Source organism: Natator depressus, chromosome 17 (assembly GCF_965152275.1).
Source record: "Natator depressus isolate rNatDep1 chromosome 17, rNatDep2.hap1, whole genome shotgun sequence".
Taxonomy (NCBI): domain Eukaryota; kingdom Metazoa; phylum Chordata; order Testudines; family Cheloniidae; genus Natator; species Natator depressus.
Genome location: NC_134250.1, coordinates 17,073,538 through 17,101,444, shown reverse-complemented (window position 1 = coordinate 17,101,444; position 27,907 = coordinate 17,073,538). Strand labels below are relative to the sequence as shown.

The window sequence follows — 27,907 nt, the reverse complement described above, 5'->3', positions numbered from 1 at the left end:
AGAACCAGAAAGACAGTTGTTCTCATTGTCCAAGACATGTGCAAAGAGCATACTGCAAGTGGTCAAGGGGTATATTTAACAAATGCTCCATTTTGAAAACCAATGTGATGTTAGTAGATAAAATATCCCCCTTTTAAGAAAGGGTAAGGTAAAGAGTTATGGCCAGAGTTAAAGCCCAAGTGCCTGAAGTGAAGCACAGATCCACTGAAGAGGTTGAGCAAAGGTATGAGCACTTGCAACTCTCAGTGAAATCTGTATGAGCCCAGGTCCCTTCAAAGTCAGACCACTAATTTAGGGTCCCAACTTTAAGCAGGTCTCACTGATAAAAAAGGCCTAGGCTTTTGTTAAGCCTTGAGTGCCAAATGTACTTACCCAAGAGTCTAAAGAGAAGCTGTTTTGTAGCAACTTGGTAGTTGAAGATATTGACTCCTTGGTTATTGTTAACCCCAAGACGAGCCCCAGCTCTCACAATAGCACGGCACAAGTTAGCATTTCCCTTCATATAGGCCAACAGAAGCACTGAAAAGCAGAGGCAGACATTTTCCCACACTTACAGATGCAACATGTGGAGACACTTGTGTAACAGACAGTATGGACACATGGAATATTCAAGGACTACTGCGTCAACTTAAGTGTTATATGGGCTAGTGATTGTATTCTTACCTCAGTGCGGGAGATACAGGGTTTCCTGCAGGAACTGAAGTTACTAGGAAATAAATTAGTGCAAATCCCTAGACAGGTAACAACTCTGGAGAAAAAAAGTCTCAATCCTTGGGGGAAAATTGGAGAGACTAGTTTTACCTGGTTCAAGAGACCCGGCAAGCAAAGAACAAATGTATGACGTAGAGAGGTCACATACACTGCATCCAAGAACTGACATGGAACTATGACCAAGAGAGACAAACCTTGTACTACTTTAATCCTATCAGAATCCCTAGGAAGAGGACAGGTAACTGGCTGATAAGCTAGGCCTGCTGTTTATTCAGAGAAAAGTATTTACAGAGAAGATGCATCTTTACAAATAGTATTTCACTTTATGAAACCGGGATGGTCACTGATTAACCCTGTCATTATCCTTGAAAGCCCAGGAGTACTGGTGCAGAACTGAAGTCATACCTGCTGATATAATCAATGAATTGCAGGAGTTTGCAGCCAAAATCTCTGGAGAGAGGTGGTCCTGATAGCTAAAGGTCTGACGTATAAGGGAGGCGCCCTCTAAGAGCCCATAAAGCGATCACAGGTACAGTTACCTTGAAACTGTGACAACTTTTAGTTTGGTCTTGCAAAGTAGTAGTAGATTTAAAATTTATTAACTGAATATGTGCTTCTCAGTTTTACAAGTGTAATCCTAACTAGTCTTGCTTTTCTCAGTTCACATCCATTGTATAGTATTTAAAACAGCAACATTCAGATTCTAGACATACTATATTCTGGTTACCTGTGTTTCCTTCAGCATCAGGTTTGTCCAGGGGATATTCTGGCATACATTCTAAGAAGAGCTCACAGATGGCTGCTGCATTATCTTTCCCATAATGTCCCAGAATGTGCATTGGTGACTGACCTCTGACAACACAAAAGACACTCAGATATTGGAACAGATCTGCATGTAATGCAGACCAAGATGTGTTTATACTATATTTACTTCAGTCAGCTTCAGACTGACTTGTCCATAAAGCAGTGTGGGAGCCAGTTTTAAAGCACATCATGGGTAAATAAAGTTTACATTGTTTTCTTGAATCAGTGATTTAGAGTTCAATGCATGTGATTTAAGTGGTTAATTCATGCTGAGAAAAGATAGTGAAAGAATTGTTAAGAGGTGTTTGAATAAAGTGAATTTTGAACATTTGCTTTGTGCACTTTCAAAGTGCATCAATTGTCAACTTCTAAGCTAGATCTGCAGAATTAAAAGTTTTGATGCAGTCATATTTATATATACACAATTATTAGATCATAAGCAACTTTTAAAAAGTTTGTGTTCATGCAAAGTAGTATGCAACAGCAGTATTTACCGAAGATTAAAGGCTTCGGCATCCACATTACATTCCGTCAGGAGGATACGGATATTGTTTAGACGACCATGCATCACGGCCAGATGAAGAGCTGGGGAGGGGGAAAGACAAATCCAAGGTTCAAGTGGCATTCCTGACATCCCAAAATAGTTAGGAAGCCTGGCAAAGTCACATACCCACACTTTTTAAGTTTGATTTCTATGACTTAGCCTGTCCCTTTCATACCCTTGAAAAAATTGGAATCCACTCAGCAGCCAGCTCCCAAACCAGAGGATACCAAAAGCTGGATTGCTAAACTGCAAAGATTCGCAAAAAGTTTAGTTTACCATTATTTCCATTTTCATCCACAGCTGCAAAGTCCACTCCATTCTCTAGAAGGACGGAGCAAATTGTGGGCAGGTCCTGCTGAGCAGCTAGGTGGAGAGCAGTCTGGCGGTGCTTAGTCAGCTCATTCACCTTTGCACCTGCAAGAAGCTGTTAGAAAACATGAGAATGAAGAGATCCCTAAAATGTCTCCTTTGAGAACATTAGCAGCCAGTACACTAGATAATTTCCACTTTAATGTATTACATAAATGCTTTCCAATTAGTTCTTACACCACCTCTAGGTGTGAGGCAAATATTATACAGAGATGAACTGAGGCAGAGATTAAGTGGTCATATGAAGTTTGACCAAGACTTGGTACTATGACACATGGATCTCAACTCACAGTTTAATGTTGTAGACTGCGGCGGGCAAACTTTTTGGCCTAACGGCCGCATTGGATTTCTAAAATTGTATGGGGGGGGCCAGTTAGAGGAGGCTGTGCCTCCCCAAACAGCCAGGTGTGGCCCAGCCCCCATCCCTTATCCAACCCCCGCTGCTTCTCTCCCCCCAGGACCCTTGCACTATCCATGCCCCCCACCCCTGGCTCTCTGTCCCCTGACCGCCCCCAGAACCCCTGCCTGACTGCCCCCCCGCCACCCCATCCCACCCCCCCATTCACCCCACCCCACAAACTCCCCTTCTCTCTATCCAACCCTCCCTGCCCCCCGACAGGCAGCCTCGCCGCACAGACTGGGTCAGGCCGCTGCGCTGCCCCACCCCAGGAGCTCACAGCCCTGATGCCCAGAGAATTACACCAGTGGTGCAGTGAGCTGAGGCTGTGCAGGAGGGGGAACAGCAAGGGAGGGAACAGGGGCTAGCCTCCCTGGCCAGGAGCTCAGGGGCTGGGCAGAATGGTCCCACGGGCCAGATGTGGGCCGCGGGCTGTAGTTTGCCCACCTCCGCTGTAGACTCTAGGTGACTCCTGAGCTATTTTAGGAAGGTTTATAATCTGCATTGAGACACTTGAAGAAAGTCAAGTACATTAAGCTTCTATCATTCGAATCCTCTCGAGTACATACCAGATTGCGCACAATGATTTCTGAGCCCGCTTGTACAGCTAGATGTAAAGGTGTTAGCTTAGAAGCATCCTGGACTCTAGAATTCACATTTGCTTGGACACTGATCAGGAAGAGCACACTCTCAATATCAGAATTCTGAACAGCTACATGGAGGAAGTTCCGACCTTTGTTATCCACCTGAAGCAGTGAGAGAGAGCACGTGCATGTATACAATGAAGCTTTACATAAAGGCCTTCCTGAAGAGCAGGACAGACCAAGTCTATTGCTGGATGATCACTGGAGCTCTGTTTTTAACTAGACGTATGTCCCAAGGCACAATCATCCTTTTCTCTGGCTTTGAGAAATGCAGTCTTGCCCCACTCACATCCTTTCAGAATGCTACTGCACAGATCATTTTCCTACCCTGTCACTTTGACCACATCACCCTTCTCTATGCATCCCTCTACTGGTTCCCTTTCTATCATACCAAACACAAGCTACTTGTTTTCACCTACAAGGCCCTTCACAGCCTATCATTTCATTCAGTATAAAAAGGTCAGCCTCTCCCTGAAATGGCCAGTGATGCCAGCCTCCATCGCCCACTTGTTAAGCTTCCAAACAAGAATGGTTTTCTCCCATGCTGGAGTTGCCTGTAAACATTTGCAAAAGCTCATTATCCTTCTTCACATCTCTCCTTAAAGAGAACTGAGCTGTGCTGCCCACAGATAAAACTTGACAATCTTTTAGGCTGCTGGTGTACTGAGACATCTGCCCATCATGCTCACCAATAATGCCCCATTGTTTCCTTGTGTTGTCTGTCTATATCCATGTTTTCTCTGGTCTTATATTTAGACTAAGCTCCATAGAGAAAAGGGACTGTCTTTGTTCTGTTTGTACAGAACATGGTCAACAACCAGAGCTCCTAGATGTTACAATAATACAAATACAAGCAACCTGTTGCCCTCATCTCAGTCATTACCTGCAAGCACAGAGCCAGTTCTCATTCTTTCACTATTAAATCAGAAGTTAGAGATGGAGGAGACCCACTGGATAGATCAATTCCCTGCAACTGATACTAAGTTGCCAAGAAATATGGTTGAATGCATTTGCTAGCTCTTAAAAAGGTCCTCCATTTTCAAACCAGTATTTTACAAGCTTGTATTGTTTCATATTTTTGTATCTTGTAATTTCTAGGTGTAATTGCAAGATGGATAATATTTTAATGAAATAGGCAAAACAGGTTAACAGTTCTGTTATTTGTGGAACACAATATTATTTTGGTTAAATGTATTTACAGGAGTAAAACTTAATGCAAGGGAAGGCAACATACAATCCTCACACACTAATGCAAGATGTGTTTACCTGATTACTCTTGGTGGGGCAGAGGGGAAAACCACTGTTCACATGTGCCTTAAAGGCAGAATTAAGTAGTGCACCACAGATTTTAGGTGGAGGTTATACTTCACAGAAAACAAGGTTTTTAGATAGTGCAGGTAACAGATTTAACTATGCACCCAAAATACTTAATAGGTAGTTAACTTACACAAAGTAGGAGGAGAAGACTGCTGAACAGATGTCCGAAATTTCCACCAAGAAGCCTGACAATACAGGTGAAGGTTCCACAGTTTTACATTGCATTGCTAAGTCATAATTAAGAGTGGTGTTTTCCTGCTTCAGAACAAGCTGTCCAAATGCCAGTACTTGACCAACGAAAGAGTTTAATTTTAAGAATCATTTATAACACTGTTCTAGCATGTTTACTTCAGTAGAAGTCCATAACATAAGACAGCTTGAAACAAGTTTTATTTCACTACAAAGACTTAATGCACTGCTTCTCTTGACTTTTTTTTTTTTTTTTAATCTGTCTGGGCTCACCCTTCAATTTATGCTGAGGAAGATGTTGAGATAACATGGCTATGGGAACTGACAAGACACTATACAGAACAATGTGGACACCAAGGCTCAGCACACCACTTCAACACAGGCAGCCTTTGGTTTCCTAGCAGACCTTGCTTGCATGCCACACTGGATTAATATCTGGAATAAACCAGTTAAGAGCAAAATAAAGCATGATCTCTGCAGGGCATAGGCTACTAACACACCTGTGCATCTAGTACAGTTAAAGAACCCAGTATGAATATCATGTCCCCACCTTACCTGCTCAGCAGCTCCTGCCTCCCGCTTCAGGATTGCCTCTGCTGCTTTGTTATTCTTGTAGGTCATAGCACATGCAAATGGCGTCATGCCCTGCCGATCACGCATATTCAATCTGATTTCTGGATGTGAAATCATCAGCTGAATGATGACATTATGCTGGTTGCTAATGGCAACGTGGATTGGAGTCCTTCCCTCTGCATCCTACAAAGAGACCATCAAGTTCACATTGCATATCAAAGATACAGTAATAGGCAGAAGTTTCCTCTTGTCTCCAAGACAGACAAAAGTAGTACAGCAAGAGTGGGATATAGAGTCTCCTGATGGGGAGATTTAAAGGTACTAAATGATTTAAGAAAACAGTTAAAGCCTCTGTTATTTTAACAGTAACATAGCTTGAGTCTTATTTGTTATTTGGCTTTGTCCTTGGGAAACAGACCTTAATAATCTGGACTATCTGTTCAAACAAACAGATTCACATTCTCAAATACTGCTTCTCCCTCTCCCCTAAGAGCCACACATTTTTGGAGTAATGAGTATTTAGCACTTGTGTCCACAATATGTGGCCACTAAAGAAACCATCAAGCAAATATCAGTAAGACTTACTATTTCAGCTATGGACTACTTGAACATTCCCCTCCCCACACCTCCCACCTGCCTATTTCAAGTTAAAAACTGGTTTCTTTGCACTTCCTGCATCATGCAAGCACATTGATAGTTACTTTAGGGTCTTAGTTACCTGTTATTTTTATCTACTCTATTTGTGTTAGATATTGAGGTATTTAGGACTTGGTTTCTGGAGGAGAAATAAGCACTGAAATACCAGAAAATTCCATGGATCAAGCAAACAATGCTTTAAAAAGTTGATCTAAAAGTGTCTTAATTGATGCAACATATAAACAGATACTTTCAGGATTACCTGACACGCATATTATGATGCGTTTTCAGATTGGTGAAAGTTTTGGAATGGATCACTACCTACATGCATGTAGGTACATATGGGATTGCAGTTCTAACAAACCAATGCCACACATCTAGTCAAACAGAACATTTTGGACAGACAGGCAGGACCTTTAGGGCATATGTGCACTCTAAGTTAAGGGTTTTGGTTTTTTTAAAAGAATTCTTAATGGTTTATTATTTTTTAAAAAGTCAGTTTCTATAATCCAGAGAGGGATGACAATATATGGAAAGAGATATCATCTCTGTTATGAAGTTGAACACACACGTATGACAGTTGAGTAGATCTCCCCAGTCCAATCAGACAAAATCCCTTCCTACCCATACATTTGGAAGGTTGAGCACTGAATATTTTGTTTTATTTTAAAGATGCAACATACGGACACCAAAATAGTGACAAAAAATATCCCCATGTTAAATCGAAAGTCTCAAGATAACTGAAGAGAGCTTACAATAGAGAGTGTCTTTACTTTTTGAAAAAAACCTACACATTTCTACATACCTGTGCATTTACATTGGCACCAAACTCTAGAAGGCACTGTACCACCTCCTCCAGCCCCCAGCAAGCTGCCAAATGCAGAGGTGTCTGTCCATCACGAGCTTCCTCTTCTCCTTCTCCATTAGCACCTGGCTGTCTAGGACTATTTACATCACAACCACTAGAAGGAAAGCAGCAACGTACCAATCAAATATATTTCCATGGATGAATTGATACTAGCAGCTCCGAACCAATATGGAAAGCTCTTTCCTTACAAGCCCTTCACTAGCAGCTATTGCATGTGCATGTGTTAAACCTCTTGCAAGAGTTCATTTTACCCTTATCTATGGTTACAGTAGCAACAATAGTGAGTATTTCTACATTAACATTCATCTTGGGGAAAAGCACTTTTACTACAAAAGTGTTGAGCTTTTCATTGTTTGACAATTCAAAACAGCAACTGTGCGAGCTACCATGCAGTGTGTACCTGGTAGCTTTGATCAGTGCTTCATAAATAAAGCCTGTTCCACACTAAAGAGTAAAATCTAAACAAAAGAAAGACAGTTTAATGAGAATGATGAATCCATTAAGATTAGCGACATGTGCATACCCACTGTTAGCTCGAAACAAAATTAAGATGTACAGTTACCCTCTGCCGGTGCACCTATGCTTTGTTTGCAGACATTAAAGCATCTTTTCTGGAGTACATTAAAAAAAGTTACCAAACTGATACATTGGGTAATGCTGAACACAGCATCCACTGGGAAAGCACCACTCTCCAGTAAGATGGACAGTGCTGTCTGAAGGTTCTAAACAAGGAATATGTGCGCACAAACAAAAAGTTTCCTTTGTAGCGCAATAAGGTGAGTGAGGTAATCTTTTATTGGACTAACTTCTGTTGGAGAGAGATACATGCTTCTGAGCTACACCAACCTGAAGAACTCTGTGTGGCTCAAAAACTTGTCTGTCTCACCAACAGAAGTTGGTCCAATAAAAGATATTGCCCTCACCCACCTTGTCTAATATCCTGGGACTGACATGGCTACACCACTTTGTAAAACAGACTCATATCTGACCTGCGAATAAGGAAGCATGCTATTTGTTCACTGTTTTCATCAATAGCTCTGTGCAGAAGGGTCTGTAAGCATCCACCTGGTCCTGGACCCCAGCAAGTTGCATCACAGCCATGTCTTACCTGAATTAACAATGAAGCACAATAAGCTAAGATGCCTGCATCTCAGTTACACAGTCATTTGGCTATTTTTTTTTTTTTTTTTTTAAAGAGTAGCAATGAAACTCCTCCCTCCCCACCATGATGGTGCCACCACAATTTAGGTTTTTTAAATTTTTTTATTCCTTCATTAGTTCTTGGCTTTTGTAATATATTCCCCTTGTGAAAAGGTGGATTAGGAACTGCTGTCTCTAGTCTTGTGAAATATTTGTAGGAGACTGCCATAAGGGGAACAAGTTTCAGATTTGTTTGGGACCAGATGGGTCATCCGTCCAATAAGTGGAAGGTGGTTTGTAACTCCAGCTCATCAGATCCATGGTAACTCTCACCACACACAGCAGTAAGTGGGAGATCCAGGACATCTAATACCACTTCCTATAACCCCATTCACAAGGAAATTAGCTGTACATCAAACTTTACTAGTCATGCTCAGTGAAAAGGGACCTAGAGCAGGACGAGGAACCAAATTTAAGTGCACCCTTCTAGGCAAGAATGGAAGAAGTAGTCAGTTAAAAATCATTCGGAACTATAAATATGACATTGCTAGAGGACACTCATTCTTTACAGAATGACATCACTCTGCCCCAACTCTTTTATGCATGTAGAAAGTAATCTACAATTCTGTCTGAACTTAAAATCGCTACATCAAACCCCATTTGTCTGGGAACAAGATCTTCTGGAATAGGGGAAAAAAAACTTGAAGATAAAGCTCCTTTGAAACTCTGGCTTAAAAAAAATTCAAAAAAAAGTGTGGTGGGGGGGGGGGGGGGAAGAGAGAAGCTGGCCAGCCAGTTCTCTCAGGAGGTATTTTGAGATGTATTAAGTGCTCATAAGCTTTCAACAAGAAGCAAGAAAGCCTTTTTAGCACCACAGGAACATACCTAAGCTAAAAATTAAAGTAAGCTCACTGGAATAATGTAGTCTTGTTATGAATAATGTAGTTGCACTTCCATTTGTTAAGGAGTTAACTTTGGCTATAAAAATTGCTTCAAGCTGGAGTTTGACATAAGTAATTTTTAAATTAAATGGCTATTACGATTTATTAAAAGTGATCTGCTTGCTAAGTAATATTGTAGCAAAAGCGATCAAGTTATGCAACTACAAAGGTGTCTAAAGAATAGTTATGGCAATTGAGACAACTTGGAGACATTGCTATTTAACAACTGGCTGCATAAAAACTTGCAGAACATTTACCTTTCCCAACTTCACATACATATACAGCAAGACGACTGGCATAAAAACTGGTCCAAAGTTCCCCATTGTATCATTGGGTCAGAAATGAGAGTAACTAATTGACTTGCAGGAATAATTCTAAAAAAAGCTGCAGTTGAATATTCCTAATATAGCCTCAAATTCCATGCACATTTAGGGCACTGTTTTCCCCAAGAAAACAGTAAAAACAGGACTAATTAAATTTCAATGACCAAATACTATTTTACCATATATTTTAGATTAATAGGTACTTGGAATCTTGCTCTGCTAGGCAAGCATGAACACAAGACAATGCTTAAATTTCAGAAAAATCACATCTCTCATAATCTGAAGGAGGAGGATAGAAAATTTTAAATTTTCAAATGTACGGACTTAAAAAGTGACATTAGCTTCCCTTAGTGTTGGGGGTGCTCACTCTATCAGGAAAGTAATGAGAGTTGGAGGTGTCAACACCTTTGATGGTCAGGCCACTTGCATTTCAGAGTTTTGAAAATTTTACATTTCCAGTTTTGACCCACATATTTGTGGTTCTACATTTTATCTTCATATACTGGAACCCTTTAGAACAAGCTTTTAGATCCTTCCAGATAAATTGCATTGATTTTAGTAGTGCTGTACTGCAGATATATTTGCTAATACTCACTGCCATTTCATCATATGCCTTATGTTTAGGCCATTCTCTACAGTAATAGCCAAGTTTTTTTTACTTATTTGAAAGTTAGTCTTCCCATCTTAATATAGTATGTATTGGTCCCACACAAAAAGTCATAGGCTTAAAAGAAGCATCCTTATGGAGAACAGTTATGAAGCCAAAATTTCTCAACTTGTCAGCTTTTTAAAAAACCCTCTGATTTAGAGTTACAGTTCTTTTCCTCCATTTACAGGTCCCTTGCGGAAGTAACCTCTGAAATACCCTCATGTCTCCAACAAAGAGGACCTAATAGCAAGAAGAGCATTGCTAGATCCCCTAATGGTTGCATGAGATCTTGTCCGGGGTGGGGGGGGGGGGGGGAGAAAAACACAAGTTGAAGCCCCTTAAACTTTATAAAAACACCAAACATGTTAAAAACCTGATGCAGCAGTAAGAGTTACATGAGGGTATGTATAAGCTTTAGTGTACCTTTACAGACTAGATCCCATAGAGAAAGATGAGCATGTGGTCCAGCAAATACTTAATTCCTGCAGTACCACATTTTTGTTGGTTCTTGACATTTTCCAACAAGTTCAAGGAACCTAAAAACACTAGGGAGGGCAAAGGACGATATAGATTCAAGAGTCATGAAAGCTTAAAAACTACATTGGGAGATGTGTGCTGGTAGGGGGCATTTAAGTTTTGACTAGAAACAAAACCAAGAGTTTGAAGAAGAAGTCTTCCAAAAAAGTTTAAAAGCCTACTTCGGTACCAGATTTGACAATGCTATAGAAGCCCATATGTTGCTATTGATTCTTACACCATTAACGTACTAGAAATTAATTTGGCTTCCCAACAGAATTTGATGACTAGTGAACCACAAAAATCTGACAAACGTAAACAATTTAAGGACACAGTGAAAATGCTTGTCTTACCAGAGTCGATGCAATGTCTTCCAAATTATTTTCCAGGGCAAGCCATAGTGGAGGATTCCCTTTCTCATCTGGCACGGACATGTCTGCCCCTCTGGTACAAATAGCATCAACCACAAGGGGAAGCTGGTTTTTTATAGCTAGCTGAAGAGCTGTCTCTCCATCCTTAGTTCTGTAATATGCACAGTTGCTGTATAAGGTCTATTGTCACCTCATTAAAAATAGACATTCTGTTGCAATGATTTATTGGCAGACCAATGAGTATCAGCTCTTGATTCATATACTTGGGTTTTAAACTCCTTGGTTAAAAAAAGCATCTAGTTTAAGACACTTCGGAAGGGCATATCAACACATTTAGTCACTATCCACAAGCTTACTGTGTCTTTTCACTGTTTTTTGCAACAATTATCACTGCCATAATGTTAAAGTTGCTGTATTAATGGACAGCATCAAGATGCTGTTGGGCATGTTTGTCTCCAGTACACTTAGATAACAACATCTGTTGAAACCAAAGATTGCTTTTTAGGGAAGTTACTGCCAGGGAGCAGAGTCATCCATAATGAACTACTACGTCAGAGCAAAGGTGAACCAGAGGCACTGGATTGACAGGGAGGTTTGGCATTAGTCCAGCGGTGTCACTTGGCCTGTTGACTGGCTCCCACCCATGAGGTGTTTATCTTACATTTCATTATTTTATGTTTCTGGCCATAATGATTTGGAAGAATGTCTTCCAAGGATGAATCAAGTGTAAACCAACGCTAAGTGGTCTTCCTGAGTCTGCAGACATTAACAGCTCTAAAGACCCGAAGTGCTTCCATTCCTCTTACTGGGGTGAGAATTTTGAAACCTATTGCTGAAGACTGGATTCTCAGATTTAAGGATTCACATGATTTTGTACAGTTACTAGACCTGGGCACCTGCACACACAAGTTTCAACAGAGAGCAGATAGAGCACTGAAAATTTCATGACCCTCTCTCCCCATATCACTACACTGAGTGACTCAAAGTACAAACACCAATAGTAACTAAAAAGTTGAGTTAATGCTAAGGTCATGTTCTAACCCTTATCTTTGGGCAAGCCTCCCTTTGCTATCTGTAGGAAATCTGACATGGATAGAGGATAGTATGTGTTACCAACTTTGTAGGTTGTCCATCAACCATAATTAAAAATATAACAACTTTTCCCAAAATGAGAAACTCCCAATATCTTTGAATTGAGATCAAGAATTAGGCACTTTTTACTCTTGAGCTGTTCATTTAGAAGCAGCTTAATTCAACCACTTTTCCCACGTATTCTTCCAATTCAGAGCTACATCAACAGATATAAAAAATAAAAAAAACCCCACAAACATCTTACCTGACATTTATATCTGCTTGATGTTCCAGCAAGAAGAGAGCACTCTTGCTATCCTGTCTCTGTATTGCCATATGTAACAGAGTCTGTCCATCTGACATGGTGTCATTGATGGACGCACCAGACCCAAGTAGCTGAGCTGCTATCGTGTGCATGCCTGGAAAGTGACAGCTTGTTAATATTTATCCCTATAGAAACTGAGTTACAATAAGGATCCTCTGTAAAGGTTTTACCCATGAAGATATTAGTATCAAGACCTTTCAATTTTTAATATAGTGAAAAAATTAACCTGAAACTTGCTTCAAATTGAAATAAAAATCTTTAAATATATTTTGATATAAAGCAATAGGTAAAACTCAGTCTCTACCTGTAAACCATCACTAGCTAATTTTAACATTAGTACAATTATCTTCACAAGTATGTGAGGTGGTAAATTTTTCCATCAGCCACACTTCTAATGCCCCTGTTTAAGGTTGTTTGTCTGTCTTAAATGGAAAGTGGATTTAGTATTCATGAATATTAGAACACTTGGAGCCAGGTATAGCCCGGGGCTTCCAGCATAGCTCTGATGATACTTCTTTAGCTTGGACCTTCATCACCATGGCTAGTCTAACTCTAGGCCTCTCCTGATCAGAGGGTGACAACAGCTAAACTGTAATGATTTATGTTGTGAATAAAAATGTAGCTAGAATGAGACCATTGTTTTTCCCTCTAACTGAAGACAGGATTTGAATTTGGCTAAAAACAGCTTAGTGCACCCGCTTTACATCTCACTTTGACATTTCATCTTTGGCACTCCTAGAATCCTAAGTGTCCGTCATTATAGTATTTAGGTGCCTAACCTATTGCACTGCCATAGTTCCAGAACTGCACTTAAAAATGCCAAGCTAGAATAAAGATATCACTGGAATCTATTTTGGCTATTATTGCTATTAAGATAATTAAACTGATCCAAAATAGGACACTCAATATAATGCATAAATATCCCAGCTATTACATGATCTCAAGTGGCTGTGTACCAAAATGTCTGACCACAAGGAAAATTAAGCATATTGGCTTGTCTTTGATGAAGTTCAGATCTCACTGACAAAGAGCCAGAAAGCTATCTTACAGTACATGGAGGCAACACAAACAAAGTGATGGCTAGATACAAGTGTCAGAGCCAGGAGTTATGGACTTGTCGGATTCATTTAAGTGGAAAGTAGCTTTGGAAAAGGAGGAAAGGGAACATATCCCCACCCCTAGATTGAGGAAAGGGTAAGTTTTTCCTTTTACATGTACAGCACTATGCCTTCCATGTGTCTGAAAAGGGGGGAGGGGGCAGTCTTTCCATCTGCTGGCTCATTACTCTCAGTGTATGAAGCAAGCCAAAAGACAGATCTGTCAAAGTAGATACAAGGCTTTAAAAAGTGGCTATGAACTTAACCCTAAGTGTTCTCTGAACTTTGCACCATGGAACTACAGTGAATTTCCATTAATTCCTCGGATAAACTAGAGGAAATAAAATCTTAAACAAGGTATCTTAAAAAAACCCCTTCCTCCCCCAACAATGAAGGATACACTAAGTCTCTGAAGCCTGGAGTTGGACAGTTACTGTACTATAAGGCCCTTTGTTTTTACCCAAAGTATTCCTGGGTTTTACAAAAGCTGTTTGTTGTTACTGATTTTTCACCCAAATTTTGGGCCACTTGAGTAAATGACAATATTTATTATGTTAAGAAAGTCCAATATGTTAGGTTTATTCCCCTTAATAAATTAGGTTAAGTGTAAACGCAATGTAAATGTAAGTGTTAAATAAATTATTGTAGTGGAAGATATCCATGCATGTATATATGCACTGTTAATGAACAGTTCAAGAATTAAAACCAGAGCATTAAACTGCTTTTACTTTCAACATGTAGTTCTCTATTAGTTTTTTCTTTCTTTCTGTCTTCTTGTCCCAATGTTAACCCTGATATTTACTCAGAAAACTGAAATGTTTTGCACCAGTTTTACCCACTTTTCTATCCATTCCTGCAAAGTTTTAAATAAAATGAACAAAAACACAAAGGGCCTTGACTATACAGTAGTTCCATAAACAGAAGAGTGATTGTCAATACGGTTCCCCTCCTGACTTGTGTGTAGGATTCACAGTAAGTCTCAATTATTTTTCCCACAAAGACTGAGAATTTATAAATCCTTACCAGTCCATAATGCCAGTCCCAATACTGTCTGGTCTCTAGAGTCCTTGAGACTGAAGTCAGGAATGATTTGCAAGTTGTTGGTAGCATGAAGGGCATTAGCTGAAAGACAACACCATAGAATTTGAACCAATGTTAAAAAAGCGTTCCTGTATTTTTAAGCCTCAATCTCAAAACCTGTTTGCTATACTCGGATTTCAATTGACCCAAATGACCAAGTCACTTTTTGGAAGCGTTACAAAAATTTTCCCCAAGTTAAGTAGCTCTTAGGATATTTAAGGGAAATTTGTTGGCAATTCTCAATGCTCGACATCCTTCACCCACAATGTAAAAAATAATATGATGCCAATAACTTTCCAGGATTTTAATCAAGTCCTGCCTCCCAAGGAAGAGCAGAAATATCCATCCACTGTCCTTATGTATTTGCTGCAATTAGACATCTAGACATAAGTCAAAGGTGAGCCAACTACAGCCTGCGGGCCACATTCCTGCCCAGCCCCTGAGCTCCTGGCCAGGGAGGCTAGCCCCCGGCCCCTCCCCTGCAGCCTCAGCATGCTGTGCCACCGGTGCTCTGGCCTGCTGCTCCTGCCAGGCAGGGCAGCAGCGTGGCTGTGAGCTCCTGCCACCCTGAGTGGCATGGTAAGGGGGCAGGGAGGGGTTGGATAAGGGGCAGAGGATCCCGGGAGGCAGTCAGGGGACAGGGAGCGGTTGGATGGGGCAGAGGTTGGGGGGGTGGCAGTTAGGGAGCAAGGGGGGTTGGATAGGGGGTGAGGTCCTGGGGGACGGTTGGGGCAGGAGTACCATGGGGGGCAGTCAGGTGAAAAGGAGCGGAGGGAGGAGGGGGGTTGGATGGGGCAGATAAGGGGCAGGCTCCAGGCTGTTTGGGGAGGCACAGCCTTCCCTACCCGGCCCTCCATAAAGTTTTGCAATCCCAAAGTGGCCCTTGGGCCAAAAAGTTTGCCCACCCCTGTGATATGTAGTTACAAACATCCTAGCCTGGAGTCCTGCCATCCACCTGAACTGAATATTTTTCTTCTTGGTGACACGAATTTACAATTTTCTATTGTTAGTCTGAAACACAGGGCAAGAAAGAAACTGAAGGAGTCAGTATTTGTGTGGGTGTCTTCCACCTCCCACATTCTAAGTCCAGCCTCCAAGACTACAGATCTATCCTGGCACTCCCTTTACACAGCGGGGGAGTATATTAAATTATGGAAAAATACAGAACTAGACATTCCAAAGTTTCAGCTTGTGCTAAACAAGCAACTGAGAAGTTACTCTTGGAAAACAGTAAAGCTAAATAATACTCAGCCTACAGGGAGATAGATGAGACTCATAATAGGATTCATAGCTTGCCATGGTATGCAAGTTGCCGTAATCACACCATCCAGTAGTAGCAGCACAGCTTGAACAAAAGCCTACCTTTCTGCTCCAGTATGACTGATACCACATCAGGGTGGTTATATGCTATAGCCATATGAAGGGGAGTTTGCAGATACACATTCTCTGACGCAGGTGTTGAGGATGCATCCTTTTGACTAGACACTGCTTCTTCAGTCTGGATATTAGGATTGGCTCCTTGTTGTAGAAGCTCTGCCGTAAGATTTGATAGGCCATGCCGACAAGATGTATGCAATGGAGTTTCTCCCTTTAAACAGATATAAAAAAACGTTTAGGAGTTCTGAAACCAACAGTTAAAAACAGGAAGCCCCCCTCAATTAGAATGGTGTACAGCAGTTTCCAAGACTGCTCTCTCTTTATTGTGTATTAGTAAACACTATACTCAACTAGCCTAATTTTAACTAAAGGAGTACATGTGGCACCTTAGAGACTAACCAATTTATTTGAGCATGAGCTTTCGTGAGCTACAGCTCACTTCATCCGATGAAGTGAGCTGTAGCTCACGAAAGCTCATGCTCAAATAAATTGGTTAGTCTCTAAGGTGCCACATGTACTCCTTTTCTTTTTGCGAATACAGACTAACACGGCTGTTACTCTGAAACCTAATTTTAACTGAATTTCAGCATTTCTAAACATGGACTGTTGACAGGCATTATTGGCAGAGAAGTGTTAACACATCACTGCAGTATGTAATGCCATGGGAACAGAGTACAATTGTCCGTACACCACAATGTGGTCATCACCACTCTAGCATTCCAGATTTTCATCAATTGGTTTAAAAAACCACCCACACACCACATACAGTATGGTGGGGTTAGTTACACCTGGATTCTGCGGGGGGGGGGGGTGTGAGAGGGAGAAGAGAAGGGCAATAAAACCTAAATTTCTCTTACCCATTTGTTTCTATGGTTCACTTTTGCCCCATGGGTTGCCAGGAAGAGAGCAGCTGCCTCATTTCCTGCCCCAGCTGCTCTCTGCAATAAGCAATTTCCTAAAAGGGAATATGAAAATGCATGCAGTGTTAAAGTACTATCCACTGATGTAAAGTTATAATTTCAAACATCTCTAGTATCCTACCCCCAAGAGATTTAGAACTTGGAAGACCTGTAGCAGAGATGCTGCTTATTGAAGGATATGCATGTCTGATCAGCCCCTTCAACATTACATTTGTTTCCAAGCTGCCACTACAGAATAAGCGACACATTTTGGAAAGGAAGGGAGGACAACTCCAGGACTTTAACAGCATGGAATATTCCTGACCTCACGGACCATCTCAGGATTTTCCACCCATTCTATAAGCCTCCCCCTGTGACAGCATCTAATTCTCATCAGGGAGCATATACATGAACTCCTTTCAAAGTTTTATTTAGCCATTTATGGTTTAAGTTATTTTAGCTTAAGTGTGCAGCTATGAATCTGCATTCTAGACAATATATAGCAGGGTTTAGAGTCACTGTGCCTTCCAAGTCTATCCTCTAAAGATTTTGGACCAATTCTACCCTATTAAGGTTACAATAATAGGGCCTGTGGCACTTCAGACCTCAGTAGAACCAACCCCCCTCTCCCCCCCACCTTACTTTGAAGCAAGATGCTATAGATAAATTCATGGAGGATAGGTCCATCAATGGCTATTAGCCAGGATGGGCATAGAGGATATCCCTACCCTCTGTTTGCCAGAAACTAGGAATGAGCGACAGGGGATGAATCACTTGATTACCACCTGTTCTATTCTTCCCCTCTGGGGCACCTGGCACTGGCCACTGTTGGAAGACAGGCTACTGGGCTAGATGGACCTTTGGTCTGACCCAGTAAGGCCACTCTTATGTTATTAAATGAGCATTTATTCTAATTGCTGCATTTGTGACCTGGTCATCCAAACCTTTTGCCTAACCATGAATACAAACCTCTCTTTTACCTGTTACTATGTCAGGTGCATCTGTATTGCTGCCTCGCTGGATTAGTCTTGCTGCAAAGCTATTCTCATCAAAGGAGGTTCCATTTACAACAGGGACATCGTCAAAAGGGTTTATAGACAGGTCAGAAGACACTTTGATATACTGAACTGCAAGCCACAGAGCTGTGCTTCCCTCATGATCCTTCAATTCTAAGTCTAATCTAAAATAAAAAAGTTAGATTTTTAGATAGCCTCTAAAAAAAAATTTTAAAATCCCCCCCCCCCCACACACACACTGCACCAAGGAACACCTTCCAAGAATCTGATAAGTAAGACTCCATTAAAAAGAACCACCATTACATAGTTCTATAACCACAACTGCTAAGGTCTTACTAAGACCACTATTCCTTAGACCTGTATTTACAGGCTTTTAAACCCAATGGTGAAATTAAACTGCACAAGGGAAAAAAATTCTGAGGCTACAGTGAAACCTGTCTTATGACCACTCTAAGATAGTCACTTAAAAGGGGCAGGTTTCTGTTGGAGATATAGCACTAAAGACTCCATTGTAGATTCTATACACATAACTACACATTTTACCTAGAGCATGCATGAAGGGACTGTTCTCCTGAAGGCATCTGAAGGGCCCTATTAGTCTCCCACGGTTAATGGGAGTCACTCCCCATGGAGTTGAACTGGACCCAAGAAGGATTTCAGACTAGCTATTTCAAGAGCTTGATAATTGCTCATCCATTTTGCAATTCTAGTTCAGAGTAGTACTGCTTTATTTTACCTACCCACAAAGACATTGCTGTGCACTTCACTTCTTTGCAAACTAAGGTAGTATTAGAGGGGGAAAAAGCTTTTTTGCCTCCTCTATACCAAGCCAGAAGACCAACTTCCTTAGGAACACAAGTTTCCATTTGAAACTTTGTATGTAATAGCTAGCTCTTATCGGTAGACCTCCATAATGCCTTCCAAAAGGAGGTCAGTAAGAATATCCCCATTTTTACAGATGGGCAAAATGGAGGCACAGAAAAGGTGAAGTGACTTGCCTAAGGTCACCCAGCAACAAAGCTAGAAATAGAACCTAAGTGTCATAGGCCACATTACCTCATGCAGACTTCCACAATTTTGCATCCACAGAATCTGGCATCTAAGGAATGCTGAGTGGCTAGGATTATTGTTTAACAAAAGAAATAGCTTACAGCTATACATTTCTCTCCACTGTATGATGTGGTTTGGAGTACCCTATTCAAATTAAAACCTAAAAAACAAACAGACTTACTGTTTGCACTGGAGAAGCTGACTGAAAACAGGATCATTCCTAACAACAATTGATGCATGTAATGGGGTCCTGCAGAGAGAGAGAGTCAACTACAATTAGGAAGACATTTTTCTGACATCAAGATCTAATTTCACATTTCCATACAAGTTTGGAGACTCAGGTCAGACTTTGCTCCTCCAGCACGTGCCCACTGACTTTCAAAGTCAAAGGCCAAGTACAAATCTGTCTCAACAGAAAAGAGGTACCAGAAGCCTGTTTGGATTGGTGAAGACCCAAGCAGTTTAGCTCTGTCAATCTTAGCCAGCACCCTGAAGATTTAACTTCCCCTAATGGTAAATTTGGGTCTTTCAGATTGTTACCTTAGTCCATTTTCTAGTACTCAGATCTAGCAGTCTTGCACATTCCACAGCCTACTACCATTCTTTGATATGACATTTGTTACCCTACCAAAAGAAAGGTTCAAAATGTTTTTGCATATAGGACTCAAAAGTGTGGCTGTGCCCAGAGTACCTAGCAAAAACTGTATCTTTGTTAGCAAGCTAAGCTGATATCCAGGGGATCCCAAACACTTTGTGACAACTGTTTGCTGTTTTGTCTCACCTCTTATTTCCATTGCTTAACTATATATTGCTGATCAGTAAAGTGTACAATTTTTCTCCATGTATTTCACCAGCCACTTCCCTCCTTCACCTCCTTTCCAAGGCATTGCCTTCAGTTCGGTAATGCCTGACAGAAGAATGCTACTTACTAAAATACCATTGTCTACCAGTGAGATGAGGGTATCTGCAGGTCTCCCATTGAAATAATCCAGCTTGATCTTTTTTGAGACATCTCCTGGTCTATTCCCATGAAGGTACAGAGCCTTCTCAGTAAGCTGCAGCACACTGATTAGATAGACATGGTTACCAAAGCTAGACACTGCTACCAATATATTCACCTTCCTTTGCAGTCTTGCATGTTTGGATTGGCTCCAGCCTGTAAGAGGGACTCTGCAATCTGTGCCATCTCTGACATCACATCTGGCAAGTGCTTCTTGGGGCTGTACAATGCAACAAGGTGTAGAGGAGTCTCCTGGTCTCCCAGTGTAGCAGCATTCACACGGGCACCATTTTTAATGAGAAAATTGGCAGCAAACTTATCTCCTTTTGGGACGGGCAAAAGGGAGAGATTACACATCTGATTTTAAGATTCATTATATGCTCTACATAAGCTATTTTCAGCAGGTTGCAGTCTGCATTAGTTCCATAGGCGGCATGAAATGTGTTCTTGTATAAAAGTGCTGCTTGATATTAAGTTCCTCCCTGCTAGAAGACAAAAGCTGCAATGTACACTGTAAAGCTTATGTCAGGCTGGCCCCTCCAAAAGATGCTAAGGGGGAAAATGTAAGGGGCTTCCTTAGAAAGCCAGTGTTTGCTACTAGAAGGTTAACTTAAGTCTGTTTGAACTAGAACGTAATTACTTGGCCAAAACGTTTTAGGGCATACTGGAGTGAGATCCTTAGTTCCTATGCCAAAATTGTGTCATGTCAGTTAGAGAAAAAGGTTCTTCTCCCCATTGTCCTGCTATGGCAATGATCCTTTATGGTGTCATAGGACAACAGCAACAGATAGGAGTAGTTTACACAAGTTAAAGTTTGTTATATAAAGCAATAGGAAAGTCTCATTCTAGCTATTCTTAAGCTTTTCAGAGTGTAAGTCTGTATGACAGGCTATAGCTATAGGTCATTTTGGTTCACACTTCCCTCTAGTTCAGAAGCTATCAGTCTGGGTGACATCAACAGGTATCAGAGGCTGCTAGCATCATGTTGCTAAACTGGAGAGAGTCTGGGTATGTGGAACAGCTTGAGCCACTGCTCTAGTTATTTACGATATTTACATTACACTGTAGTACCTACAGAAATCAGGGCCCTATCATGGTAGGTACTGTACCTAAACATTTTAAGAGATTTCCTGCCCAAAGAATTTAAAATCTGCCCAGACAAGCCAGAGAAAAGTAGTATCCCCATTTTACAGAGAGATGAAGTAACTTTCCATAGTCAGAGACTATTTGTGGGAGACCTGGGAATTGACCCATAAATGCCAGGTCCCAGTTCAGTGCCTTAAAGCCATCCTTCCTTCCCCTGCCATGTTTGGTTAAGTACAAGAATGCACTTCCAGAAGTTACTTGTCTTTAAAAACATTTTTCCTCTGCATGCTTCCAAAAAGGGTTCACAGGTAGCAGTTTTGATATGGCAGCGAATCATACATCAGCAGCTTTGTATGCTCTCTCTATAGTTAAAGGTCCCATTAAAAAAAGTGTAATTTTTCAGGAATCTGAGTAACTTCCCTCTCAGTCAGGAGAAGTTAGGCTGATCCTGGAAATAAAGTCAGATCATTGGTTTGACTCACAGTCTGCTCCACCAGAATACAACTAAAGTCAAACAGGATGCTATAGTAATACAAATAAAACAGTAACTATTTGATTGCATCCTCAAGTACAAGGAAGCAGTCAACTGCAAGATTGAAAGATCGGTTTCAAAGTAACTGGCAAGAAAATACAACTTAAGTATTCATGTTTAAATGCTAAAATTAAGAAGTTTGACAGTGGTGAAGCCCTGAGAGTTACCCTTCTGCAAGGTTTACACGTGGGAAGGCAGCATTTAATAAAACCATGAAAAGCCAGTTCCTAGAAGGCCTTGGCAGTGGGAGTCAAGAGTAATCAGCTCCCTTGCAAGTCATGCTTGGCATTTCCTAGGATCATGCCTCCCCGCCATACTCTACAGGTAGCGTTAGTGTGACTAGCCTTAGGTTAATTGCAGTTAATGAAGGAGCTTTGCTTGGCCTTTTGAGCTCCTAAACTATTTCAGATGTAGATAAGCTGTTTGTATGAAAACTGAGAAACATCCCTGTGGGAAGCATTAATTTACTGTTCACCAAGTGAACACGCAAGCAGCAACAGCAGCATCCTACTGCAGCCAGTCAAAGCAAAGAAATAATGACTGCTACAACAAAAGGCTAAGTAACATACAATGAGGTCACTAGGGTTTATACTGGAGACTCATACAGCCCTATCTGGTCAGGAAAGATGTAAGCCAAGAAGGTGTTTCTCTGTTCTTAAGCCTCCTGAGCATTACTGCCATGGCAACTGCTTCCTACTGGGTTCTGTGAATACTCACATGTATCTGCTTTCCTTCTTCTCGTGTTGATAGAAGCTCAAGAGTCTTCAAGTACAGTCACTGACTTAAGTACCAATGATACTTTATTGCCCACTGGAACTTGAAGTTAGTCACCTATACAAACATCTTCCTACTATTGACTGTCATAAAAGACTAGGGTCCTCCTCTAACCAGCTGACTGGGGGGCAGGCCGCTACTGTCTGCAGGAAGGGTGAGAAGCTACTTTCCCTATTAGCTATGCAATCCTGAAAGGGGGGTGGCGGCGGGGGAGGGAGAAAATTTAAAAAAAAAAATGAAAATAGGGAAGAGACTCTTCTCACCTCTCCTAGATATATCTGCATGAGCTATTGAGGTTTTAGCCAGTCTAAACAACTTACTAGGCACTGAGAGTCACTCCTCCATTAAATGGAATTAGGATTCGAACATCCATGTTTGGAATTCTCTGCCCCCTCACCGCCACCCCACTATTTCTAGGGCAACACCAAAGTAGTTTGTATGAGAAACTAGCAGTTTCATTTCAGCTGCCAACCCAGCAAGCAAGGTGTTTACTTCCAAAAAGAATCCTTTTCATGAAGCTTAATGCTGTCATTTTATTCATGTTAATATATTTATATTAACCTAAGCCTGGGACTTCAGCTGCCTTCTTTTGCCAAGGAACTTTTGAAACTAAAATTGAGTCATTGGCAGAAGATATTAAGAGATGCATTTAAAAAAAAAAAAGCAGCAAACACACACCAGTCTCAATTAGGATATACTTACTACTGGAAAAAGTTGCAAAAGCAAGTTACCATTACAGTATAGGATAACTTTTGTATTCAATATCCTTACCTCTTTGGATGGCTTTGTGTAACAGACTCCAGCCTTTCTTGTCCACCATATCCACATCAGCTTTGTAATTGACCAGTGTGGTTGCAATACTTTCCAATCTTCGAGAGAGGGCTAAATCTAAAGCAAGGTCTCCATTGTGATCCAGTTCATTGAGCTTCCCAGGCAGCTACCAAAAAAAACCCACACACAAACAAAAAAACACCCCACAATTTAGTGGGCTGACAAATATATGCAGGGGAGCATTCAGAATATGCAACTTTAAGTTGCATATTGGATAACGATGATTACTGTTAAAGGAAAGTTTCAATGTAACATAAACGCTAGTACTATATCTAATTAAATCTCTTTAGACACTTATCTTACATACACAGAGTAAACAAAGAGACTATCCTGAGACTGAATTAAAGCACAACTGAGAGCAAGTCCTCTCTAATTGGAAAGCTGATCCTGAAGTTAGTTTTGAAACAATTAATTAGTTTTGAAATTTGGTCTTCAAGTTCATGAGAAGGCAGAATCTGTCCCTCAGGGATTTCTCTACTGGTCAGAGTTGTATAAGTGGAGATACTGAATTAGATTTTCAACAGCTCTCAAGCCATACATTTATACTGAATCACATAGGGAAACTAATGTGTTTTGTGACTTCAGAAGAGACTTAGCAGTACATGTTATTTCTTCAGATGTAATGGTTTCAAAGAAAGTGGCAAATATACAATAGAAAGGAACTGAGCAAGCATTTAACAAAATTAACTAAAAAAAGGTCACACTATTACCATAGTCCTAATGGCAAGAAAAATACAAGTTATATTACCATGTAAAGGATATTAAAGGTACTGGATTTATACTGGTTTTGCCATGAATGTCATTTCAACACCTGTAGCTGAAATGCTTGTATCATACCAGACAAGTACACTCCATCCTCATTCCTATTAATACAAGGTATTTTTATACAGCACTTTGCAAACATTAACTAGTGAATTCAGTACCTTTGAGATAGGTAGCTAAACATTATGTGCTTTCTAAACGAACTCTCAGTATGTCTCTTTTCTTAAACTTCTATGATTTCCTTCACAGTATGTCACTCTCCAGTCCTTCAAGTCAAGTTGACAGTTAAAGTGCCCAAGCACATACCTAGCATCAAAGAAAAATATGTCTAGTTCACTCCATTTCAAACAGATACAGTAAAGCTCACCATACCTGTGAATCCATTTCAATAAGATACAGGAAAACAACATCTTCTCTCTCCACTTTAATAGCTTTATGCAAAGGATATTCAGTTTTGGATTTGAACATTTTATACAACAGCTGAGCACTCATACTGCTGAAGTCTTCTTTCCGCAAGTCATCCTGTGAGTAACAAGAAGAAATCTAAGTGAAATTGGCTTGTTTCCATATTGATGCTCATACTTTTTGTTTGTATTAAGCAGAGCTTTGGTTGTTTGCCCTTCACAGTAATGTTGTAGTATGGAACGCTGAAGATAATTGATTTCAACGCTCCATTTGGCTCTGCTTTGGAGAGGTGTGTGACATGTACAAAGGGCTCACGGGAATTGTCTTAACAGATTTCTGCCATCCAGTGGTAATCCAACAAGTCTTCCTGTAAATCTGGGAAGAGATAGTTGTGAATGTTCTGATTTTACATCTACCTACTTTGAAATTTCAACTATTAGTTCTAATGGAAGTTCCTTAAATTTGCATACTTACAGAAAGACACCTGAAAAACGCATTTTTAAATCCTCCTTCTGAGAAATAAAGGGCACTTTATAAAAAAAAAAAAACAACACACAAAACATGTAAAGGTATTACAGATTGAACTAGTAAGAGTTCCACAGTTGTTAGAGGCCTTTCTCCAAAAAGTTTGTCTGCTTAAGACAGCCTTTGCACACCTACCTAGTGGAGCATAGTTCGCTCCTTCACACTTCCCATCTACTCGCACAATTGTAAAACTCATTTTTCCAAAGTACATAACGAACAACATCACTCCTTTTCTGTATTTAATATTTGGAGAAAGTATATACCCTGAAATCTAAATACCAGAGGGTCTTTCTAGTAACTGGGACTATTCTAAAGACACAGGTCCATTTGGCCACTGAAGACTGATGGTTTTCATGGAGAGTTTCGGATCCTGCCCTCAGAATTGATAAGCAAGTCTATTTACTTGAAAGCAGAGGTGAACAGTTCACTTTTGGAAAGTAATAATGAGCAGCCCAGTGTGTTCTAGGATGAAAGAACTGCCACCCTGAAGCTCAGATAGTATGTATCAAGAGTTGCTCTTTGTTTCTGGCCCATAAATGCTGCCAACAGCTGTACTGCATGGTTAAATACAAAAGCCTTCAGCATCTAAGGTAGTGAAGATTATCCTCTGCCAAAAATGCAGTCACTATTGATGGTATTTTTGGACAAAAAAATAAAAATCCAGATAAATCTGATTTCCAGAAGTTACACTGAAGGTTACTGTAAGTCTTGTAAATCCAAATATAGGAGCTTGCTGTTAGCAGATAAAATAAGACTTCCAGTTATGAACAATCCTTTGTCACTTGGTTAGACAAACTTTCATAACCTGACCTTGGAGAGAAGAAAAGTAGAAGTTTGTATATCAAAAATGCAAAATTGCCTAGAACTCCTGTGTTGGAAAAGAAATTGGAAGCTAAGTATGTAGCTTTTTATGGCTTGGCTACTACTTCCGATGGCAATTTTAAGAGGGGAAATCTGTTTGTGTAAAAGCAAGAATCCCAAATTCCCCACAGTCCAATGATGGGCAAACCTCAGACTGTTCAGAATTCGCTATACTTATACCAGTCTGAACTGGTGGGACCCATTAAACCTGGCTGAAAACTGAATCTTGCTGGAAAGCCATTTCAATAGCTAACTTCTTGCCACAGTTTCATTTCTACTAAGTCAGTTTCAGTACTTTTGATCCCAGAAGAAAACAGACACAGGAAGATAAAAACTGGAAAGAATGGTTTGGGTTGCTTTCTACAAATGGTCAAACTTTCAGGGAAGAGGTTTGGTTGAAAACAAAGGCACAAAGAGGGTCCGTCTCCTCTCTTCCCCTTCTCCCCCACAACAAGGTATGCCTGTTCCAGGGAGGCACTGGATGTGATGAAGAGGCAATCTTTTCTGAGACAGAAAAGCAAGTCTTAAAACAGTGTGGGTTTGGATCCATTAACACAGTACTAGCATTTAATGCGATTATGACGTTTGAAAGTGGTATAGATCAATACAATCCAACACTAAAATTTAAAGTTTCAAATCTTTACAAAGTTTTTCAGCCTACAGGCTACTCTTTCCCATGCCCCTTCTATTACAGTACTTACCCAGTGACTAGCTATTATTTCAGCACAGTAGTTCAATAAAGTGCTAGCATTTAGCTCCTCCGCAGTCTGATAGAAACGAATGCAGTTCCTGACGTTTACTAGTGACATTACTCCTTTTTCACACCTGCCAGAATGAAAAAATGGAGTTTGGATCAGTTATCAGGAAAGAAAGATTTTTCCTGAAAGGTCAGATTCCCATTTCCAACAGAAGTTGGTCATTCAGATACAGGAACATCTGAAGGCTAGCAGTGGTGAAGCAATGTCATGTTTACCAGTACTATACAAATTCTTGTTATTTATACAACTGCCTCCTTAGAAAAGCTTCAACAGAAATGGCTTTATGAAACGGACCAACCGAGAGACTCCCATAATAGTGTATTTCACACCACTCTGGAGAGAGCAGCATGTCAAAAGAGTTCCCTCCAAAGTAAGGGAGGGCACCCTCAATCTTCCCATTGAGGTAGGCTGAAATACATTTGCTGCTGTAAGGACAGTAGTTGCAACAGTCTCACACCACCAAGTTAGACACCCAGTGGAGCTGCTCCAGCTTTCACACTTAAGAATGAACACTGTAAAAGGTACTGTAAAATGCAGATTTGTGAGGAAGACAGGAAAGTGAAGACTTATCCTTGGGAAGAGGTCATTCCCTTCACACTTTTTGGGCGTACAAGAACATGCATTTTTGCAAATCCTACAAACTTACAAAATAGCATGTTGTATACACCAAGGAGACTGAAAGTAGTTCTCACATTAGTCAAGGGATCTAGTTATTTTGGACCCACCATTAATGGCTATCAGCATACTTGTATAATTATACCATTGCCTCCCATCAATTACTGGAAGTTTACCTAGCAAAATGGAGCAGCATGGTAGAAGACACCAGAAAGTACCTGCGGTTCTGCTAAGGCTGTAGTAAGACACTGGATAGCAATCATTAGTATACTGGATTTTTTTAGTACTATAAAAAACCCAATTACAATAAAAGGCTTAAAATGTTTAAAATTTTGGCTTGTGTTCGCCACAATGAAGAAAAAAGTGCCAAGATGAGGTTAAGTGCTAGACTTAAGGCACCACTCAGTAACAGGGCCAAAAGCAATGCAAGATCACTAGGTACAAACTGCAGTTTGTTAATTGACAGGATATACGACTTGGAAGTTAGATCAGGGAAGTTTGCTCCTGTGGATTGAGCCAGTGATCTCTGTTTTCCAGGAAAATGTTCACACTACGCTAAGAGCCCTACTTAATGCTGCCAATGCCTGCTAGCAGGTTAAAAAAAAAAAAAAAGGAATAACTGACAGAAGTCCAGAATAAGAGGATGCTTTATTTACTGACCTTTAGGGTCATTTCATAAGGAAGGTCCAGACCTCTTTATATAGTCTTTGGAAGAGTGGGTGAGGAACAACATTAATCCCTGTGGTCATTTTGCCCTGCCTCCCTCCTATTCTCCATTCTCCCCAAGCATGTCATTTAGCAATATTATTTTTAGTTTTCAAAATCTGAAGAAATTTATAATTAAGAGGATG

General features: G+C 40.5%; 1 protein-coding gene across 4 annotated transcripts in view; it reads right to left on the bottom strand.

Moving 5' to 3' along the window:
* Positions 1 to 27,907, bottom strand: part of ANKFY1 (ankyrin repeat and FYVE domain containing 1) — a 55,391-nt gene that overhangs the window by 7,064 nt on the left and 20,420 nt on the right. For all 4 annotated transcript variants that reach the window (XM_074974301.1, XM_074974300.1, XM_074974302.1 and 1 more), the window contains 19 exons: positions 26,385 to 26,508; positions 24,265 to 24,414; positions 23,071 to 23,236; positions 20,026 to 20,230; positions 19,089 to 19,157; positions 17,822 to 18,021; positions 16,800 to 16,897; positions 15,928 to 16,153; positions 14,509 to 14,607; positions 12,329 to 12,482; positions 10,975 to 11,143; positions 8,042 to 8,160; positions 6,990 to 7,146; positions 5,531 to 5,731; positions 3,395 to 3,571; positions 2,336 to 2,483; positions 2,010 to 2,100; positions 1,439 to 1,563; positions 373 to 519 (listed from right to left, as the gene is read on the bottom strand). In XM_074974301.1, coding sequence (XP_074830402.1) covers positions 373 to 519; positions 1,439 to 1,563; positions 2,010 to 2,100; positions 2,336 to 2,483; positions 3,395 to 3,571; positions 5,531 to 5,731; positions 6,990 to 7,146; positions 8,042 to 8,160; positions 10,975 to 11,143; positions 12,329 to 12,482; positions 14,509 to 14,607; positions 15,928 to 16,153; positions 16,800 to 16,897; positions 17,822 to 18,021; positions 19,089 to 19,157; positions 20,026 to 20,230; positions 23,071 to 23,236; positions 24,265 to 24,414; positions 26,385 to 26,508 — 2,825 coding nt within the window. The remainder of the gene's footprint in view (positions 1 to 372; positions 520 to 1,438; positions 1,564 to 2,009; positions 2,101 to 2,335; positions 2,484 to 3,394; positions 3,572 to 5,530; positions 5,732 to 6,989; positions 7,147 to 8,041; positions 8,161 to 10,974; positions 11,144 to 12,328; positions 12,483 to 14,508; positions 14,608 to 15,927; positions 16,154 to 16,799; positions 16,898 to 17,821; positions 18,022 to 19,088; positions 19,158 to 20,025; positions 20,231 to 23,070; positions 23,237 to 24,264; positions 24,415 to 26,384; positions 26,509 to 27,907) is intronic.